This window comes from Hyalella azteca, unplaced genomic scaffold (genome assembly GCF_000764305.2).
Source record: "Hyalella azteca isolate HAZT.00-mixed unplaced genomic scaffold, Hazt_2.0.2 contig12009, whole genome shotgun sequence".
Taxonomy (NCBI): Eukaryota; Metazoa; Arthropoda; class Malacostraca; order Amphipoda; family Hyalellidae; genus Hyalella; species Hyalella azteca.
In genome coordinates, this window is record NW_025941981.1 from 331,138 (window position 1) to 355,166 (window position 24,029).

The 24,029-nt window shown below is 35.9% G+C and overlaps 1 protein-coding gene across 1 annotated transcript; it reads right to left on the reverse strand.

Moving 5' to 3' along the window:
- Positions 1-7,359: 7,359 nt before the first annotated feature.
- On the reverse strand, positions 7,360-12,335 carry LOC108675690. The gene is made up of 2 exons (XM_018163720.2): positions 9,557-12,335; positions 7,360-9,289 (listed from the first exon to the last, which is right to left on the reverse strand). The coding sequence occupies exons 1-2, from the start codon at positions 12,082-12,084 to the stop codon at positions 9,064-9,066; spliced, it is 2,754 nt and encodes a 917-aa protein (XP_018019209.1). The 5' UTR covers positions 12,085-12,335; the 3' UTR covers positions 7,360-9,063.
- Between the last annotated feature and the right edge of the window lie 11,694 nt (positions 12,336-24,029).

The window sequence follows — 24,029 nt, forward strand, 5'->3', positions numbered from 1 at the left end:
TTAGTTATATAATCATTACATTTGTCTCAATTATCTTTTCAAAAATATGACTAGCTTTTTGAATTGAAAATAATACTTTATATTCTATGATCTTTTTAATTTGCCTCCTCAAGGCGGTTCTAGGTTCTGAATATCTATGACCCCTTATCTTTCTCTTGCACTTACAATATGATACGCAAGTATAGAAGGAAGACCAATAAAGCCAACTATTCTCAAACTGGACCCCAGAATGTGTTGGAAGGAGTTAAGAGTGGTAAATCGCTGGAGGCCACAGGCTGTGGTGGGCACAGTTCCGCTAATCCGCTAACCGCTAATTAGCGAAGCTAACTTTTTCCTTATCGGATTAGCTGTTCAGCTAACTTTGAAAACCTTTAGCGGACCAATTAGCTTCCGCTAAATTTAGTTCCGCTAACTGGAAGTCCGCTAAAAATGTTTAAAAATCTTTGATTTAATGCTAAGTATCGTAAGCCATGTGCCACGCCCACACCTATACTGCAGTCCTCTGGTGGACGCAATGCTGGCAGGCATCACGAAAAGGTTTGGGCCCCTCCTAGAAGACAAGGAGTGCCAGCTGGCAGCGGCCTTCCACCCTAAGTTTCGCCTGTTCTGGCTGGAAAAGCATAATCACAGCCGTCTCAGCAAGGTACAGAAGGCCATGGAGACCGGCGTGGAGACAGCCCTGAGGGAGACCGTTGAGGAGGGACAGCAGCACCACCAGCAATGACGAGGATGGCGAAGATGACTTCTTCAGCAGCATTACTCAGCCCACGGAGTGCAGGAGGAGCCAATGGTCACTGAAGTCCAAGGCACAGAATTTGGTGTGTCCCGGATTGATGTCATTACTGACTATTACGTCACCTTCTGTGACGTCACTATTCGCGGGTCACCGCGTATATAAGCTCTCAGAGCGCACTGTTTAAGCAGTCCCAGCAGAGTCTCAGTCTTAGGCAGACAGCCTTCAGCTGCAGTCATGCAGACTCCGGCACTCAGACCAATATGTAGTGTCGTTAACTCTATCTCCCAATCTACTGCACATACTGTGCTTGATCCTGTAACTTCTATCGAGTGTATCCCATGAACCTTTCTTCAATACTCAAGCTTAGATACACGACTTGTTATTTATCCTTCCCTGGCCGATGAGTATTTAATCTGTTATTCGGACAATTTATAAATGAACCAAAACCCCTCAGGTCTATCTACGTCTAATTAGTAGATCAGACAGATCCATTCAAGGTTTTGCCTGTCAGCATCAAACGGTGTATTCTAGATCCTGGACAGTGGCGCCCGAGAGCGTAATAACAATTAAAATTGCCAGGGAAGTGAACTGAAGTGAAGTGCAGTGAAAATGTCTTCCTCAGAGAGTGTATCAAGAGCTGATAGGGAAGAAAGAAGATCATCTAGTAGAAGATACACCAGCGCAGACTATAAAAGTCAAGTGCACTGGATTGTTCCAGTACAGGAAGTAAGAGGAGGATTAGAGAAATATGATCACGAAAAGCAACTTCAAGTATCAGCAGCAGCAACTTCGAGTATCAGCAGCAGCGAGTTCAAGTCCATTTGCATCTTTGAAGAAGCAGCGGCGGCTTCATATATCAGTAGCGGCGTCTTCATGCATCAGCAGCGCCGACTTTCTGCTTTGTATATCAAGTGATCAGAGACGACTAAAACCCCAGAATCCTGGTAGAGCCGTCGAACAACATTGAAGAGAAGCTAAAACATCACATCAATGAGCGAAGCAACATCAACAGCACGAGTAACGAACGAGGAACGACGTATATTTATACGCGCCCGTGAAGAAGTTCAAGATACATCGAGCGGTGATCTCAGTCATCGCAACCTTTGCGCAAATAATAAAAGTGAAGAAGAGGCGACAACAATATACCAACTGTCGCGACACCTCAAGAGTCGCTGGACTGGAGTTGGGTATTCTAATAATGAAATATTCATATTAGATTTAATTAATATTGGTTGTTAACCTACAGGTAATAATAATATCTGGTTCGCAATATCATGAGTATTCTGTGAGTCATGGGAGATCAGTAACGATTCCCGAATATTTAATTTCCAAATGACCATTTAACTGATAATTTTGCTGAATTAAACGCTCAATAGACTTGCATCTATTTTTCTTGTGCGATGTTGTATTTATAACACGTAGCAATGTTCATGTGTAATGAATATACAAGACGAGCGTTAATAGTCAGAGACTGATTTTTTTACTTAGAATGGAGATATATGTGCCGCGATGCTTGAGCACCATCGCTGGTGCGTCAGTGAACATTGCTCACGTTCGCTGAGATGAATGTTTCCAGTCGATGTAATTAAATTAAGTACTGATGAAAAGACAAAGTCTTTCATGTGCAAAATAACGGTCATTGATTCATAGAAAAATGAGTCGGAAATAATACCTGTGAGGTTACGTATTAATTCTATTAATATAAAGATATTAATGTGTCATGCGATTAATTTTCTCAGATGAGTAAAAGTGCATTTAATCTCTGATACTCACGAGACTATCACGTTGAAAGCTAATATTCCGTTACGAAATATTGCACGCATTCAAAAACTGCACTGTATGCGAAAAAGAAGGCGATCACACGAGCGACTTCTTGCATTTACTCACTTATAGAATGGTCATAATACCGTTCTGAGAAAAGGTGGTCACGTTATTGTGTATTAATTCTATTAATATAAAGATATTAATGTGTCATGCGATTAATTTTCTCAGATGAGTAAAAGTGCAATTAATCTCTGATACTCACGAGACTATCACGTTGAAAGCTAATATTCTGTTACGAAATATTGCACGCATTCAAAACCTGCATTGTATGCGAAAAAGTGCAATGATGTTTTCATGTTTCATACTATTAAATGTTATTTCTTGTCAAGAATATAACGAGATGTAATATATAATAGCTTGACTACTGCACGCTATTACGCATGCAGAAAATAAGACGTCAGTAAGACTGTTATTGAGATGACTTATAATCGTGGTAAATTTAATATCACGTTGCTCAAATTTACAACATGTAGAGCATAAAAATTGTGTTGTATAAATTCAAGTAATCAAATTAGAGCATTTTATGATCAATATTAAATTGACAATGTTGCTGATTGAATGCACGAGAGGTTAAGAATTCGATAGGGAATAATTTTCCTTAAATATCAATTACGTGCATACTTGAATTAATGGAAACGTTTTGAGTGAAAAATCGACGCAATAGCATACGTGCGTTTGCAGCTCGAGGAAATTCAATTTCAGTATCCGTTAACCTTTAACCTACACTTCTGAGAGCATTTGCCTCAGCAAGTGAGTAAGAGTCCTTAGCTTGATCGACTTCACGATCGAATCCACGATCGAAATAACGATCGCAATAAGAAGTGAAAACTGGAAATCGTTTCATAAATCGCGATTGAATTTAATAAGTTCATCTTTATTAAAAGAAACTTGTTCTGCGATAAATGAGTTCTAATAACATACTATTGTTATTGTTATCCTATCGACGATTTGCACGCGAGATAGAATTTTTTTTTCTCTTGCTTAATGATTGGGTTAATATTGCTCAATTGTAAAAGTTTTCTCCTTATAATTATGGGACCTAATAATAAAAATATTACCGATTGTGTTACTACTATTCAGTTGTGTAAGAAATTGTTACAACTATTCACATTCGATAATAGATAAATAATAATAATTTTTTTATTATTATTAACTACGGAATGGCAAGTAAGACGTTCTCACGTTCACAACGATCTCACACTTTAACACTCGAGGATCTTTTGACCTCGGTCTGTTCATAACATGCTATGACCACGGATTTCAATTTCAATGCTGCGATCAACATCCGTGCGATGTGTCATCAACATCAGTGCGATGTTGCAGATTTTCTTTTCTCGCTCATGGTCAACGTGCTAAGCTTGTTGATGGAAATCGCCTGAGTGACGGCATTTCATAATTGAATCATGTCCCGTTTGTCAGATTTCTGTAAGGAAATCGCTAAATCAGCAAACACTGACTGTGTGGAACTGTTGTGGGAGCGACTTGCTGGCCTTGCAGTTTCTGAGCGAGACTGTAAGTGCCTTTCCGATTATTCAATTTTTGCTTAAGTGCAAATGTATGTGTAATATTGTCGAGTATGAATACCGAAAACATTGATGCACGTTAAATGCATTGAACAGCGATTCCAGCGGGAAATTTTTTGTTTGTATTAATGTGTTATTCTAATATCTAGGCAACGCTAAATAATTACATAATTTCCGCCTATTGTTTTTTGTAGCAATATCATGTACGGTTTTACAACGTTGATAGACAACTGTCTTTTCAAATGCTTGTATGCAATATAACTTTCCACTCTTTAATTTCTCTACCATGTGATCTACTCAATTTTATTATCTGTAAAAGTAATGAGTTGATGTATTAAAACATCCATGTGGTTTCATACGGTAGATTTAATGAAGTTGATTAAACTGTAACAATTATTGTACAGTCATGAGTAGATTCAGCCGTCAAAGACTGGCATTTCAACTGCATAAAGCTAACGTTGCATATAAGAAATGCTGACCGATCTATAGATGAAAGTCAGTATATAATTTTTCTGCCTTTGCTGGGCGAGAATTTCTTCTATGATGCATAACGAATAAAATTATGTGCATTTAAGATAATATGGTGATTTTTTTTGAGTTGCTTATTAATATATCTGTGTTTACGAAGTATGCGCAAATTTATAAGCTAACTAAATTTTCAAACGCTTGATCATGTCGCGAGAAATTTTCAATTCAGATGATTTCACAATAACCTGAATTCATGCCGACAATTGATCTCGTGCTTAACGTAAAGAACTCAAGATCAAGTCACCGATAATTTTTTTTGCTATAAGTGCAAAACTTTCATGACGCGGCAAGCTGCTTTGCTTACCTTGCGCAAAACGTCGAATCAAATCGCTACGTAAGCGAGAATAACCACACGCTCAGCGATGGCATTAATGAGATCTTTAATGAGACTAGCAATCTAATTAAAGCACATAGCAATAACGCGGTTCTTATAGTTCATCTTTAATGAGACTTGCCTAAATGCAAGAGATATCATGATATTATGACTAATGAGGAGATTAATTTTAATCTCATGTCACTGAGATCATTCAAATGGACGAACCGTAGTTGAAATTTCACAATTTTATTGTAAAAATTGCTCATGTATGTATCTACATTTTGCCTCTTATTAGAACGATGTTTACCGTTAATGAGATTATGTTGTTCAAATATTTTATTGTATTTGCATTAAGCACTGCGAATGACAAATGGTATGATACAATTATTGTGTTTCCATTCAGCTGTAATATTTCACAAGTTGAAATTAACATGTTGACGCAGAATGCTTTAACTTCCTTTGACAACCTCATTGTACATGATTTGTCAATCATTATTGCTAATTATTCTCTATTGTGTACGACTAATTCCAATATGAATGTTCGAATGTGTACGGAAACTGTCCCACAGAGTACGTTATATCGATTGATTCGACAATTAATCATGTTAAATAAAATTTCGACATTTCGCAATGTAACTGGAATATAATTCAATGTCTTGTTCCGACGGTAAGAGATGAGCATTCGTGCTTGTTTCAATGAAGTCATACTGTATTAAAGCGAGTAACTCCTTTCAACTTCTCGAAAACGTAATGGTGTATGTACCACTGACCCTGAGCGTCTTGTGTCAAGTTAGCCAACGTAAGTTGTAAAATTCACAATTATGTAGTGCCGACACAGGAGCGTCGATTTCCAAAGGGGGGAAGGGAACGACTTCAATACAAGTACCGATAGACGAGAGATTGATGAAGTACCGATAGAGATGATTCAATTAACTGTACTAACAAAGTACTGATAGAAACATTGTATCTCATACAATCATGTTTCGATGAGGATCCCGAGTTTATCCCGAATAATTCTCATCATTTTGTGCTAATTCATTCACTTTTCAGCACTAAACTATAATAAATCCAAGAATAGGCTATTACATGGTTATCTAAAAATAGATATCAATGAAAGTATATTTTTCTTGCCGAGCGATAAACTATATTTTTGAGCGTATGAAGCCAGAAAACCGGCATTTGAATTTCTATGTTACTACTATGATGTCCATGTAAACTTTAGTAACTGAGCCTTGTTCTTAAAAATTTGGTTTTAAATTAATGCCAAATTAAATTAATGCCTAATCTAAGCACTGATGCCGTTCAGTCCCATTATATTTAACGATTTTGATCATTGTTAAGAAGATCGTTGACATGAAACTGATGCGTTGACCCACGTATTAGCCTTGCTTTATAATAAAGAAGCGAGGACGCTTCTACAAGCGTAGGGGGGACGTGTCCGGGATTGATGTCATTACTGACTATTACGTCACCTTCTGTGACGTCACTATTCGCGGGTCACCGCGTATATAAGCTCTCAGAGCGCACTGTTTAGTCAGTCCCAGCAGAGTCTCAGTCTTAGGCAGACAGCCTTCAGCTGCAGTCATGCAGACTCCGGCACTCAGACCAATATGTAGTGTCGTTAACTCTATCTCCCAATCTACTGCACATACTGTGCTTGATCCTGTAACTTCTATCGAGTGTATCCCATGAACCTTTCTTCAATACTTAAGCTTAGATACACGACTTGTTATTTATCCTTCCCTGGCCGATGAGTATTTAATCTGTTATTCGGACAATTAATAAATGAACCAAAACCCCTCAGGTCTATCTACGTCTAATTAGTAGATCAGACAGATCCATTCAAGGTTTTGCCTGTCAGCATCAAACGGTGTATTCTAGATACTGGACAAAAGTTTCTCTGGGACCGAGACGCTCCCCTTAAGCGAGCAAATGGGTCCGTAAACATAACATTTAGCACACCACGTGGGCAATAAGCAAACGAAAAACTTGTTACAAAATTCGTAGGAGAGTTGTCAATAAATTGACGTTGAGGCTGCGAGTATAAACGCGCTCAAGAACAGACTAGATGAAACAATGGGGAAACGTATGTTCAGACTTTAAATTAGCTTGGTATAAGTCAAGTAGCTATTTCAAACTATCGTCAATTTTGAAAAGCTCCGGTCAAATGAACTGTTTTTAGGTCTCCTGTGAACAAGCTACGAAATGGACAAGAATCGACGACATGCCACATCAGGCATATTCTTCAGCGCCGACATCCCTATGATATGATAATAAATAGCTTCGTTGTTACTTAGGTTAAGATCGGTTTTGATTTGTGATGCGAGGAAAGCCTGCCACACCAATTCATTGCACTACAAAGTGTCCCAGCGGTTAAATAGATGCGTTATTATAGTCTTTACTTAGAAAGTTTATACAATGGCTACCAATAGGTGGCGAAATTAGTTTTATGCGATAATTTCTTACAATTTTTGCCATTACAGCTGAGAAATATGACTAAAACTCATTTATTCAATCAATTCAACACAAAAACACATAGGATTATGCAGGAAAGTTGTTTTCACACTATTTAAAAGTTGTGAAAAATCTGCGTTCGGCAACTTCATGGGTCATGTTGTCCAAATACTAACACTTCCTTACCCACCGTACGAGCAGACAGCGGGCTTAGCACGCCGTTTTAGCCTGGCCAGGGTGGGTCGAGATGACACACACAAGGGCTAAAGGTGCATCACTATTTGTACAAATTCTCTCGTTTATGTGAGCGTGCCAAATTTGATTGAAATTACGTTGCGCTGTGATCAACGGCAAGACATTTCAGTGATTACATATTAGGCACACGAGGCCTACATTCATTAAGCAAAAAAAATCTGCTCCTTGTCCGTTCATTTGCAGCTAAATATGTCGTGGTTAATCGAAGAAAAAAAAAGAATATTTCGGCACCAAGTTTCTGTTTCAATATTGCCAGTATCTCTTAGGAAAATAGTTATTAAATCAACCAAATTAATTTTGATAGAAACATATTATCATGGCGTAGCCGAGGATGTGTTATCTACGCAACTTAGAGTCCCGTTGTTTCAATTCAGTTAATATTTTGAAATTAAAATATGCTAATCACCGAAAAATCCACAATAAATACGAAACTACCAATAAAGTCAGTCACGAAAATTTCTATAACAGGACAAATGATAACTTTAATTTTTAGAAACTTTACACTTATCAATGTAAAAATCACATTTTAATTTTCTAGCCTAATATCAAAATCTAATCTTAGCACCCTCTCCCCTTGAGAAAAATGTTTTCTGATAGTATTGCTACGAAATATGATTTTATTGCCAGGTAATTTCCCGACCAGGTATATATAGCGTTCATAACAGACTGAAAAGCCCTTGTATATTTACAGAGCAAGGCTTCAAACATACTCGGAAAAATTTTACATACATGCATACAAATTATATTAATTAGCGTCATCATAACCTTTAATGGCGTGGCAGGTTTTTACATTCAACATGATCATTTATTTATTCTGGGGCATAGCAGTTGGTAAAAGGATATATTCAGCTTATGAAACGAGTATATGAAAATCATTATTCATAACATATGATAAAATAGATGTAATATATATTGGAGTTATGGCAGGGATGATATGCCTGAGGATAAGTCCACATAGGCGAGCGCTATTCCCTTACGAATAAGCGAAGGAGTCTCGTGGGGAAATAGCTCCACGAATAGAGATGAATCACGCACTCAAATAAATGAGTCAGTCAGAACGACACGTATTATCTATTAAGAAAGGCCCCTAAAACACGATATATATGAATGCATCGATTAATATAGAAGAATAGCAAATGACTTCATACAAAAATATGTATCAACGTCAGTCATGGAAAAGTGAGTCAATGAAAATGAAATGAACGTTGCTCAGCCGCACTCGCATCTTGCGGTGTGCGTCAAGCAGATATCAAAAGCATCAACGTAAGTCAACAAAATAAACCAGGTCGTTCAACGATGGCAGGCTTTCAGAGTTTTTTTTTACTCGACCAGGCTCTCGCTTCTCTAGGTCGGACGCGGGCGGGCATCGGGATGCGGACGCGGGGCATCGTGGTAGTTCAAAGAGCCATCATTGGCGTCAGCCATCACTAGCACCTCCACATGATGTGGAATGGAGGCTTAGCGTACAAACCATCATCACTTCCTTGATAAGACTTTATTCGAACTGCTTCCTCCTCTTCAGGAGTGAGATGAGCATCAGTCCACACCTCTACACAGCCTCCATCAAGACGCGTCAGTTTCATCAGGTACTGCATGCAGGCTGAAGCCTTCAGTCCTACAATTTTAAGACTTATAGTGGCGCCGAAGTAATTCCTGAAAAAAATAGATCCAAGTGAGAAAATTTTTGTAAATAAAACAACATCTACAACAATAAAATAAATAAAACAACATCTGTGTGCTGGATGGAGCGGTCACAGCTAAGTTTCTCTAGGTAAGTTATTAGAATAAGACACATATGATACAAATTCAGGGAATGGAAAAGCAAACTAGTACATATACAAAGCTTACGATTAGAAATAAAATGAGGCAATGAATCGACAAGTATGTTAAAATGTTTTTCCGCAGGCGTATCACACTTACTCAGGAAGGACTTGGTTTGTAGTGCGTATTGCTCTACTCAAAAGATTCTCCTTCGTGGCGTTTGACCACTGAAGTCGAAGCTGATGGAATTGGGGCAGATAGTTTGGCATCTCAAGATCATAATCGATTGTAGCATCCAACAGCAACGTAATGTCGCATACATTTGGAGAAATTTTTCTCTTTACGCTCTCTACAAACGTTTCAAGTGTCGACGAATTTTCAATTTTCAACTCTATTGAAGTTAACTGAGGTAATTGCGCGAGCGCAGAAATAGCTTCATTGCGTAAAGATCCTTGGAATTTCGTGAGCTGCATCCAGGGAGGGAAGGAAATGAGGGGGCAGGGAAGCTTGTAAGGACAACGCAGAGACAGTTCGATGTGCTGGTCCTGAAAGTCTGGAAAGGGCTCGCGTCGCAGCCGCTCCATCACTGCCTCAAGAACATGACAACTTTCTCGACTTTTCAGCAAGTCAATAACGATTTTTCGAGGAAGATACGTGAGACACTTCAAGCAGTGAAAGAAAGCATCGTAGTTGTCTTCGTCTACCTGCAGTTCGCTAGATGTTTCTGCTATGCAATTCTGGACCAAGGCCTTCAGCTCAATTGGGACCGAAAGTCCGGCTTCCTTGACGAACGATCCCCAAAATTCTAATGGTTCGCTCTCACACTCATCGCAAATAATCTTGGCAATTTCACCCACCTGATTCGAATACTCTACCAAAATATTTTTCTCCATGAGGGAATTAATAAGAGGAAGCAATGTATCTTTGAATCTACGGCAGAAGAAAAAGGATTCAGTAATTTTCCGCTCAATTCTTTCAAGAACTTCTGAGTTTCCATTACGACAGTTCTCCGCAATAAATTCAGCAGTAAAACGCCACAGGAAACATTCGTGCGTGATCCAAACAGCTAGTTTGTTATCTGACACCTCATTGTCTTGGATTAACTCTTTATCAATACGCATGTAATAATGTGTTTCATCTGCATAATCATCCAGTGTTTTCAGACGAAGTGGGCGCATAGGAATGGTCTCAAATGCTGCCAGGAAAGCGACTTCCCCCAAATTTTGAGCAACTCGACGCCAATTTTCCGATGATGCGAAAGGGCAGAAGGTAAAGAATTGTGACACAAGGCTGGTACGCGTGGTTATTGAGGGTATGGGCAAGGATTTTTGTACAGCACAGACGCAGATGATGCAAGTTAAGACAATTTCAAGAGGAGACTTCAAGATTGATTTCCATGAAACTCGATCGAACTCGGATTGGCATTGTCTAAACTCGGTCTCATTTCCAGTAAGAAAACAGAGATTTTCTTCTGCCAAGCTTGTCACTTCTCCAAGAGTCAGGCCTGGAATGATGATAGATTCGGTGCTCTCACGTGAAGTGCATGAGATGACACGGCAAAGGCTATCGACATATTTGTTGTTGTTGGTAATCAAAAGACGTGCATTCTTGTACATAACAATGATGCTTTCTAAAATGTCTCTGTGTTTGGACAAACTGCAGTCACAATCATCAATGATGATCAATAGCTTTAGAGCTTGGATTGTTCTCATCTCAAGGCCCTTTATATGAGGATATCGATTCTTCCAATGTTCAAAAACAGAAGACCGAACCTCAGAGCAGTTAACAAAAAGAATTAAATTGAAAAAAATTAAATTTCGTAGTTTTTCATCGCTATTCACATTCTTTTCTCCCTTATAAGCAATCCATTCACGGATAATTTGTTGAGTCGTGTAAGATTTGCCGAAACCAGAGGCACCAACGAGTATAGTGATTCTCGGTCGAGCTTCATCACAGATTGCTTCTTTCACGGAATTCATGAGGGAGACTTTAAAATCTGTTCTCAGGTCATTTATGTTGTGGTTAACTGCGGTGCCTGGAATATTTCTTGAGATGTCAATGACTGTCTTCGCTCGAACTAACAACCGAGCGGATGAATAAGAATACTGTTCGCTGAGCAAGTCCTCTTCCAGTGAAGAAATTGAAACGCATTCCTCGGCATGAAGTAAATTCTTGGCATCTTCCTCGTCCAATTTTATCAGCTTTCTCATTGACTCGTGTGATAAAACTTGCTTGAAGTCTCTCCTCACATACTTGAGGAATTTGATAACGGCAAGGGAAACCTCAATGGGTTCCGGTCCAGGGCCTTTAGGATGCTGGTGCAAATTTCGTAATTCCTTTAGCTTTTCCAATGCAGATAGGGATGGACTCCTCGCATCTTCGTCTATGAAAAAATAACTTAATACATCACAAGCAAAAAGAATATCATGATGATCCCGGAACTGAATCAAGTCTTTTTCAAATATTGCTTTATCTTCTTTATAATAATTTTTAAATTTATTTTTTAGATTTTCTTCACTTGTTTCTTTCACAATACGACTGCAGTCTTTCAAAGTCAAAACATTTGAGTTTTCAAGAAACAAGCACATAACTTCTTGGAAAATCAGGGATGCTTGGTCCAGAGCGCGCTGGTTCCTCACACGCTTCTCAATATCATCAGATATTGCAGGAAGCTCTTGGCTAGCCATCCTACTCCAAGCGAGCCTACCCACTTCAGAAAATCAGTTTATTTAAGTAATACATGAGGTGGAGTGAATGCAAAAAGAATATAGCTTTGAAAAGTGACTGATATTCTTTATTAAAGGTCATTTTAAAATCAGACAATTTTATTTCGGCTAAGGCGGAATCCCTGAGCAAGCCATGAAGATATTCGGAATTTAAAACTGCCCTACAGAAATGTAAATATCTAATGCAAGTTGAATTATTCTAATTTGCATCTGAAAAAGAATTTGAATGAAAAATAATTAGAAGAGTAGAACATAAAAAAATTATGAGAGCAACGCAATTGTTAACATGGCCAAGTTCCCTGATGATCAGGATGCACAGGAAGGCCATGTTATGCACCACAGAGTCTCACACTTATGTGGCCGAGCTCAATAATTAATACAGATCTACAACAGCGCCTTCAACTTAAGCAAAACTGAGATGTGTGGTAAAATATTAGGAAAAGCAACATGCTGGAAACTTTTACTTGAGAACAAAAAAAAAAAAGTTTACCTGACACACTAAATGAGAGCCAATGAGGAACAAGGCATTGTGAAAAGATTCTTTGAATAATATAATGCTTGCTTCATTGACAAGAACACTATTAACGTTATATGTGAATGAAAAATGAGAGACATTTCTGATTTTCAGTATATATTCATTAAGGTCCAAGCGGCATAAGCACAAGGTAGACCTTATTGTTACACAAATTTAGAGCAACGTTAAGAAGATTTCCTTCAATAGCTGTCATTTAATACTTACTTGGGAATGATTAAATTCTTGTGAATGTAATATTTAATAGGTAGTTTTTTAGTTTTCAAGATAATTCAACTAAAAAAATGATACATATATATTACTTCTATGGTTGTTAAAATTACACAGGGATTAAAAAAATACAGTATACAAAAAAACAATTCATAAGAGTATATGATATTAACAGCCTCTCATCAGTGGGCAGATAGATAATAATTAATAACCTATCTATTTTTTTTGGTAAATAGGCACCAAGAACATTAATGGGTTATTAAAAATATTATAGGCATCCACAATATACAGTATAAACACCAATTGAATGAGAATTTCCTTGAATCAAGTCAGAACCTTACTTCCATCAGTGGGTTTATGAGACAGCTTGAATTTGGTCATGGATTGAAAATTTGAATTCAACTCTTATGTAAATTATACACTTAAAATTTAATAAAAATAGAAAATTAAGTTTTGCCTGCATTGCAAATCAAGACTAAAGATTTTTTACAAGTATTTTTGTTCAAAACCAAATTAGAATACCAGCAATTGTAATCTGAAGAAAGTTTTATAAGCTCTGAGATTATTGGGCAACAAACGGTTTGCCAGAAGGTCTAAATTATATTTAATACAGAGAGGCAATAGCGCATTTCTATTCTGAAGGCTGAATCAAGACAATTTCTTATTTATTTACACAATGCATATGGTGTCAATATAAAGCAGAATTTCATTATTTCAAATTTTGGATTATGATGTACTCAAGTTCAAAATAATAGGGATCTCACACAAACCTAGGACATGTAATAAAGACATTGAAATTCAAATCCATTACTTTTTCTAATCCCATACATATGATATTGATAGCAATCTCAAAGCAGCTCACAAAATACAAATCTTAAGCAATGAATATTTCATCTGCTAACAATTGCCCGCAATGTATATTATATGTTTAGAAACTAGGTATATATTTGGAACTTTTAAAAAGACATACCAGTACAGAGAAAGATTGAAAGATTTAAAGAAAGCACTCAGACTTGAGAGTTAAACACTCACTGGAGATACAAGGTGTGACAGAAACTGGTCCTCAAAGTTGATTTAAGATTAGTATGGTCAAGTGATAAGATCATCAAATAAGGCATAATATAAAACAAGGCAATAGCCAATATCATACCCTACAGCACAAATGTACAACTGTTCAAACATGGGACATGCAATAATTAAAATTTTCAACAAAGACATGGAATAATGCCCAAGGGTCAAGAACTGCTTGCTGATTTGTCAAGTAGTCTTTTGGTAGCCAATATTCAGCATTAAAAATTTCAGCATACAATTTCGACCAGCACATTGTGTACTAGTCAGCCTCAGTAGCAGTAGACATTATTTGACATTTTTATTTGATATTTCAACAATGCATTTATCAGTTCTTCTAAGAAAGTTAGAGGTTTACAGCTCACAAGTATTACTTTCTTTCAAGAAAAATTTTTTGCATACATTGTCCAGATTTCAAATACTGGAGCACTCAAACTATTGAACTTCTTGAAATTTATCTCACTGATGTCTTATTATGGATTGCTAAAGCCATTTCATGAACTCATTGACATATATATTTTTATTAATTTGCAGCAATAGAAGAACAACTTCAAATTAAGGGGACTGTCTACCCTCCGTAAAAACTTCTACAGTTATTATCCGATCACCATGAAACTTCACACACACACGTGAAATGTAAAAAAAAAACATGTTGTTCATATGAATTTTTTTAAAAAATTGATAGAAAACGTGAAATTAATAGAAAACGGCTAAAAACAGGTACTTTAGAAAATCTATCTCCTCCTACAAATATCATCCTACAACATTGAGGCACGTATCATTCTATTCGTAAAGACCATACCAATCGAATCTAACATCACTTTTCTCATTTTCCCCATAGTTTTTTTATGCACATTTTTCCCATTTTTCTCATTTTTTCCCCCTCCCCCCCCTTCTCCCCCATATATAAGATGAACCATACACAAATTCCAAAAAATGATGTTAGAGTCAATAGGTATGGTCTTTACAAATCGAATGGTATATGTCTCATTGCTGTAGCTTGAAAACTGTAGGAGGAGATAGGTTTTCAAAAAGACAAAAAACGAAAATTTTAATAGTTCAGGGGCCAAATAAAGTAAAATTCATTGAAAACAGAAGAGTATACCCAAAAAAGTCTTGATTTTGTAGCTCAAGCTTTCCCATTGCCAATTATTTGCTTTCAGGGTACCAGCAAGCGTCTATAGACCTATTTATGTCAAATTTAATGTGAATAATATGCTATAAATTGGACTTTTTATATATAAATATATATATGAAATATTCATTTTACATAACGTTACAACTGCATTCGGCAAAAACTATTGTACGTACATCAATGGTAGTAGCTGTGTTGAACGCGTCTTGTTTGTAGCTTTCAAACGAGTGCAAACACTTTGCATTTAACCTAAATAATGACATATAAATACCATTTATTAGTAAATAAAGTTATAAAATGTTCATTTTATAAAAGTTTAAAAAAAAGTTTAAAAAAGTTTAAGACTACACAAAAAATTTGCATGTACATCAATGGTAGTAGCTTTGTTGAACGCGTCTCGTTTGTAGCTTTCAAACGAGTGCAAACACTTAGTAATTAACAAAAGTAATGATCTATATATACAGATTTAATTCAAATAAATCTTTGTACATATTGTTAAAAAATGTTCATTTTATATATTTTTAAAATTGTCTTGCGCAAAAACTATAGCACGCACAGACATGCGGTAAACTGCGTTAGACGCGCTTTTTCAGCAGCAGTACAAAATGAGTCAAGAAAACTGAAAAGCCAAAATTTCCGATTTTTAGGGTAGACGGTCCCCTTAACCATTGTCCACTTCTTAGTAGGTTGATGTCAGCCTACAAACAAATAAGTAATTGCCTCACCTGCTGGAGACAGACATGTGGCTATAGCACCAGAGCTGTTACTGAAGCTAAATTTGGCCTAAATGCTATAAATAATGCATGAATAACACTGGAACCAAATAAAACACTTTCATATTATCTTTCAAATAGATTTAAATATATAACCTCTGCATCCAAAAATACTTTAAGCCACATTAAATTTAACTTTAGAATTGTCACATCAAAAAATGTATGTATAGTACTAGAATGGTGCAGCTGGCAGTTTTAATCATTTAACGTGGTTGCTAGAGACAAGTCTCATGATATGATAAACATGTTACTACATTATTTTCAGTTGGCAGCAACCTAACCAGAAAAAAGGTGAATAAATGTCATGGTAATAGTAAATATACAGTGAAAGTAGGAATCTGTAACTTTCAAGAGTAGTATTTTATAATGTTATTGTATAGCTAAATGTGAGGATGTGAGGGCACTATCAACTGGATGTAGGGTCAACTGTGGATCAACTGGATGTGAATGACACAATTGTAGAAAAGAAGTAAGTTGCATACAAGATGAGTAAAATTAAGAGTTAAGATATACTAGTTATATAACATATAAGTTAAGATGACCTACTGAAAAGAATATCAGAATTAAATGCATATAAACAAATTATATACTTAGTAAAACAAATTTTGGATGAATTGATTGCTTGGGATGAATTGATTGAATTTGCAACCAATTGCAAGTTAAAAATAATGCACAGAGCAAAGAAATCACAATAACTGATGGAGCAAATTGTAATTTGGAAAATAAATTAAAAAGTAGTGAAATTTTAAAAGAAGTTGTGCAGCAATAGAAGAACAACACAAGGCACGAAAAGGAAAAGAATCGGCGACAGGCCACATCAGGCCTACACTTCAGCGCCAACATCACTAATGTTATGTTATGACAAACGACACTTAAAATGTATGGCCCCCAATATGACATCAACTTTACTTGCCAGTGCAATCAAATGCATAAAATTAAGTGAATAACTACAGTCAACAACTTATAATTTTCTTTATGTGTAATAAGAAGATGTATTCTTATTGACTTTATATTTAGATATAGTCAATAAAATAAATATTATATAACTGATAAGTAGGGTTATTGTGCAACATGTTTCATCACATTTCCCAAAAAGCGTGTCATGGAATTGTGCAATCAAAATGTTACTCATACTTTCAACAATAGCACAACATTTTTGGCATATTGTGTGACAAAATGTTGCACAATTTACTGTCTTTGAATGTACCCATGTTGCAGAATCTACCTTTGATTAGTATTTGCTAATATTGCGACACAAAAAAAAGATGAATGCTATTCTATGACATGATAATTAACAAAAATCTTGTTAGATTAGGGTTGGAATTAGGGTTATAGGTGTAAAAAATAGTTTTTTACAATTTTACTGAGCAAAGCAAAGGTATTTTACCTTAAGTAACTCATTAAAAACATCAACTAATTGTCATGGTCTTGCAAATTTTTATATAAATATATAAATAAGTATATAATTTAGGTTTAAATAATATTTAGTAATTACTTACATACAGTAATATCTAAATATTATATTTGGAAAATATCAACTTTTGTTGAATTGAGTTACAACTTAAATGGATTACAGCCTTTACAGGTACAGAAATGCAAGAAGTTTAGACTATAAAATGGTCTAATTCAACCAAAATTAACAACATCAAGATGCAACTCAGGCAAAAAATATGGCTAGCATAACAAAATATAGTTAACATGTAAGTATACGAGTGGAGTTATGTAATAATTTTCATCTGTTCCTGTCACTTGGTGTAAACTGTGTCAATGGCAACACTCAACCATTGACTTCAATGATATATGACTTGTAGGGATATTTTTACTCACCCTGAGATCTTACTCAGTTGTTATAACCAACTACCGGTACTGCATGTTATGTTGCATGAATCTGGAACATATTGGATTTTTATTCTCTAAAAAATTAATGTGGTTAAAATTGACCAAAGTTACATCATTTTAGTGAGGGTATTGCACAAGAAAGTTAAAAATTTTCTTAGTAATAACTCATTGAAATTTTGTGTGCTGCATAAGGGGCAAGAAATGAGAAAGGAATTTCATTTAGTCAATAGAAAGACACACAAAGTTCATAAAAGAGTTGGGCTGAAGCAGCATCATCATTGCCTCTAAAACCTGGGCTATTAATCCTGAAATCAATATGGAGTTTTGATGACAGCTTTGAAGAGTAATTTATGCAGCCAATGAAGAGTTTATGGTTGACTTTTTCTAACCCAAATTCACTACTCTTGTATGTAACGCTGGGCCAGAGCTTGCAGCTGAGCAGGAACCCGTGGCTCAGTTTCTGTTACAACTGATCTCCAAAACTCTAATGGGTTGCTCTCACTTTCCACATAGATTATCTCAGCAATTCTACAAACCTGATCAAGACAGTAGCTCAAAGCATTCTTTTCTATGAGAGAATTGACTAGGGGAAGCAAAAAATCTTTGAACCTGCGACAGAGTGGAATAAATTCCTGAATTTTATGTAGAATTTTTTCAAGCTCGACTGAATTTTTACCAGAAGAGTTTGCAACAAATTCAGCAACAAAATACCACAGGAAACATTTGTGAGTCAATCTAACACAAAGTTTTCCATTTGACACAAGATTGCCTTGCTTAAATTTATCAACTGTACAGGTATAAAAATGAGCATCATATACACTCTGGTCAAGCATTGCCAGCTGCTGAACAGGAATGTTTTCCAAGACTGCCTGTAAAGCAGCCTTCCCAAAATCTTGAGTGATTTGAGGCCAATTTCCTGATGTTGAGAAAGAGCACAAGGTGAAGAACTGTGACACAAGCTTTGCACGTGTGGTGATTGCAGGAATAGGAAAAGCATCTTGTACAGCATAGAGGCAGATGATGCAGGCCAAAATAACATCTAAAGGAGTTTTCAAATTTTCCAGCCCTGAAACTTGGAAAAATTTTGATTGACATTTCCCAATCTCAACTTCATTTGGGGACAGAAAATGAAAAGTATTTTCAGCTAAGCTTCCTGCTTCTGCACTAGTCAAGTATGGAATGGTAATTGTCTGGGTTTCATCAGCAGATGAGCTGGATATGAGATTTTGAAGATTATCTAAATCAGTTTCATAGCTAGTAATTAACAGGCGTGCATTTTTAAATCTCAATATGATGCTTTCCACAATGTTTCTGTGATCCAGAAAATTGTTATCACATTCATCAATGATGATCAATAGCTTTAGAGATTGGATTTTGCTGACTTCCAGATGTGGATAAAGATTTTTCCAATGGTCAAAAAGAGAAGACTTAACCTCCAAGCAGTTGACAAAAAGAATCAAGCTGAAAGAAGTCAAACTTAAATTTTTCTCAGAATTTTGTTTATTTTTTTCAAATTCTTTTTGTGACAGCCATTCATGGACAATGAGATGGGCAATATATGACTTGCCAGAACCAGAACAACCAACTAGTAGAGTTATTCTAGGCAAAGTTTCATCACAAAGAGCTTCTATAGTAGAGTTGATGAGAGATGTTTCAGAAACTGGTGTTGGTTGAACAAAGCTAGGGTAGACAGTGGAGGCAGGAAGATTTGTTGGGATAGTGAGTACTGCCTTTGCTCGTACTATTAACTGAGTTGATAAATAAAAACGGAGTTCATTGCGCAGGTCAGGAAGCAGGCCATTTTCAACTTCTTCCAGGTAGGAAATTAAAACACATTTATCAGAATGAATTAGTTCCATGGCATCTTCCTCCTCCAATTTCTTTAACATCTTCACAATTTCTGGAAATGAATCATTTTCATAGTCTTTCCTTGCATACTTCAGGAATTTGAACACAGCAAGAGAAACTTCCAGAGCCTCAGGATCCTCACCATGATAGTGTGAATTTCTCAACTTCCTGAGCTTTTCCAATGCCAATATAGATTGACTTTCCAGATCTTTCACGAAAAAATAATGCAAGACATCACAAGCAAAAAGAATTTCATACTCATCACGGCATTTGATCAAGTTTTTCAGAAATAAACCCTTATCAAACTTCAAGTATTCATTAAATTTTTCCCTTACATTTTGATAGTTAGTATTAATGCAATTTGAAAAGCAGTCCTCCAAAGTCAACAAACCTTTTTCTTGAAGAAACACAGACACAACTGCTTGCAGAATTTTGGTTGCTATAGCCAGAGTATTTTCACATTTCACATGATTTTCAATATTATTTGAAATTGCCAAAAGTACTTGAGTGCTTTGCTCAGTAAACTTAATATCCTTATTCACGATTTGATTAGCCATACTACTTAGTTAAATACAGCAGTAAATACTTATTACAACAGGAGCTATTCATTTTCAGCTCTCAATTGATGATTACGGTAATGTTCAAAATGTTTTCTGAAAAATTTGTCAATAAGATAACATCACTTGAAACAGGCCAAAAATAATCCTGAATTAGCACATACAGAAAAATCAAACAATTATTCAAGGAGAAGTTGAGCACTACGTACACACAAATATATTAGCAGTATGGTATCTTAACATTTCAGAGTGCAGCTGCTTGCCACAAATTTAACAGGCTGCCTCACCGCAGCCAGTTGCTGCATAGGTGGAATTGTCAGCAATGGGATTCTTCACTATTTTGGCTTGCTCTAATTTCACTCATTATTGAGGTAACAGTCTGTAAATTTGAATGCTACTTCAGCTGTACTTATTTTCAGTCCATGTGTGGTAACAAAAATTGCTATAACTTTATCATACATCCATTACAATGAAGGAGAATTTTATGCATTGATATTCAAGTAATGTGCAACTTCTTGTCTCATTTTTCACAAGTGTGCTATACTGTATATTTACCACTAATATACATGGAAGGCATTTCAAAATTAGCCTTTTTGTTGTGGGTAATCATGCCCAAAGATATCTATAATAAAAACTAGTCAGCCTTGTCAGGTAGTGAAAGTCCCCTGGAATTAGGCCAGTTAAGTAGTGTATGAATGCTTTAATGTAGTTTTTGCTGTAGTTTAATGTAGCTGGCATGAGCTGTTGCTGCCATGGCTTTAATTTTAAGCCATTGGAGCCATTAACTGGATTGGCTTGCGGTTCTTCTAGCATGGTCTGCCACATCATAGCATTTAAGCTAAGTGCAGTTGTGTATATTTACGCTAAGGACTGGCTATGGGGCTTGTTCTGAGACCAGCAGATTGGTGTAAATCTGAGCTTGTGTGTTAGTTTGGCCATAACTGAGCCTTGGTCCCATAATCAATTTAGCAACATATTTCTGTGTGACACAACTCATGCCTCAAGCATATTGTTAATTTATCAGGGATTGGTTTTCAGGTGGCCGTTGAATAGCCAGCAGCCCGTTAACTCTATCAAGCTCTAGCTGACCACTGGCCACTTAGAATGCAAGAAGGAGCTGCCCAGTGCCCAGGCTGGAACCACTTGAAAATATCAGGCAAGTACTTTATGTTTATGAGCCTACAGTTCTCTTGTGAACCACTTGGTTATGCCTGGACTTTCCCTATATATAACAATCATAGGAGAAATTTATATTTTTATTCCATATAATGATATGAGAAGAATTGAACAATACTACAAAATTATTGGCACATGATAATGTCAATATGTTAAAAAATTGGACCAGTACTCACTACAGTGAGTAACAGATAGCACATTTTCTCATCCGTCTGTCTGTCAAGTCATGGACAGATGGACATGACAAGCATAATAGCACCTTTTTCCATAATGAGAAAATGTGCTAAAATGACCTGATCAAAATAATGTTATGATGGAATATGGAATTTAATAAACCATAGAATTTGGCTTAGACATGTCTGACACTGTCTCATCATCAGTCAATCCAGATGAATGACTGTTGTTTTTTTCCTTTCTTTTCCCTTTTCATCTTCCCAAGCCTAAGTGAAAAGAAAAGGGTTGATGATTTTTTTTAAATAAAAAAAATCATAAATCAATGATTTTATTTTTTCATGATTTTTTTTATTTATTTGATTTTTTAAATTTATTTAGCTTTTCTGTCTTTTTGAAAGATGATTTTTTATGTTGCAATTAGCCTACTAACAATAACAGTATATGGATCATAATGGATGGCTAAAAAGGGCACTTGTTGCCTTCAAGAAAAATGGCCAAGATGGTGTTTACCACATAGGGACTTTTAGGTAAACAATTATTGACAAGTTTATTCATTAGCTTTGTAAAGTTTGTTTGAAGCAAGGTAACGAGCTAAATATTGACCATTTAACAGGCTTCAATACACAAAAACACTTCAGGAATGCCAATCTTCTCAACATTGAAGAGTCACATAACAGATAGGTAGCTGATAGTACAGTGCACAACACTATCAATAGATCTACTAGTTTTAGGTCCTATAAATCTACCAGACTCTACCCTTTAAACACACTGACTATTAGTGAATTAGTGACTGACTGCACTGTTCCTACTGGATTCAGACCAGTAAAGCAATACTAAACATAAACTGAATGATAACCAAACAAACCTCAAATGTTGTGAAACGAGACTTATGTTCTAAGAAAAGCCAACACTGTTTGAAATAAACATGTGCACAATTTGAACATTTTATTTCCATTCAGTGCATTCAATTTTTTATATATAGTTTTATATTTGTAATTGTTTTGTTTCTAGTTTTAAATTCACATATTTTAATTTTGAAATTAAATATTTTAATTAGAATACTCACACTAGGGTTGAAAATTGCCTAAAATGTCAATACAATTTCAACCTCTCAATATATATATATATAACCTAGCTAACACATTTAAATTGTATATTGTAATTAATATATAACAAATAGTCAAATAGTTAATGACTACTTATAGTCTTATAAGAATTAGCTAAGCTGCTAGCTATGTTATATGTACAATGTAATGCAACACCTGATGCCTCTGTACCAAAAAACATACAATTCATTGGAACCTAATGCACACTAAAGGCAACAATTTTATATTCCAATTTTTCATAGCATATTTTTATTTATTTTTAAATTTTTTTTTTTTGTCTTGGTGAAAAGTTTTTTTTTTCCGGTTGCAATTAGCCTACTAACAATAACAGTATATGGATCATAATGGATGGCTAAAAAGGGCACTTATGGCCTCCAAAAATGGCCAAAATACCAAACTAGAATATAAAACCTCAAATTAAATTAACGACTGCCACTCAATATACCTAAATATATAAAAAAAAAAAAATCATGTATTTTTATAAAAAAATCAAACGATTTAACACGTTCCCTGCGTATCCAGATTTCTCCAGTATTCCCTTATCACAGAAGGCTTTCAGTGGTTGCTGCTTCAGTTTGGCGCCATATGCCGTGATGTGAGGAGGTGTGTGCTGCTCTGTGGCATCATAGCTTTGCATAGCTGCAATAAAAATGTTGGGACACATCTGGTACATTATGCAAGCAAATAATAACCACATGTTGTTCTTGCGTATTGTACCACCGGTGTACCAAGTATTTATTGAGCCTTATATGTACCAATATGCAATAGTAGGGATCCAAGAAGAAAATAAAGATAAAGGATAAAAGAAACTATTTCAACAGTTCCAGAGCATGGACAAGAGCTTATCGCAACTGAAAAAAGAAAACGGAATGGCAATACCGTTTTTAAACCTCCAAGTGTTTTAGCATATGAAAAGGCTAAGAAAGGTGTGGACATGTCAGACGAGATGAGCTAATATTACACTGTTCTTAGAAAGTTGAAGAAGTGGTGCTGCAAAATAGCATTTGAACTAATTGGGGGCACAGCAGTTGTAAATGCCCATGTGCTCTACAAGAAATATTGTGGTGGAAGCAAGATGAGTCAACAAAAATTTACAGAATCTATAATTCTTTCCATTTTAAGTGGAAAGCCCACTGAAAAAGTAAGATGAGGAAAACGCAATGCGTTTTTAACGTATCTATTTTTGAAAATCATATGCTGGCTGAAGATGAGGGACCCAAACAAAAATCATGCAAGTGATGCAGAGGATGCTACAAAAAGATTTGAAACAATGAAGGATTTAAAGTGGCTGTCAATAAACTAAAGCTCAAAGGGTTAGCACTTATTGTATTGTATGTGACGGTACCCCATTTTTTTGCTTGCCATGTTTCAATGAAAAACATTCAGCCTAGGTACCTAGTTTTGAACTCAGTATAGGAATTAGTGATGTTGACTGCTGTTAAAATTATTACAGTTACTTATCATTTGTTCTAGGATATTTACAAATAA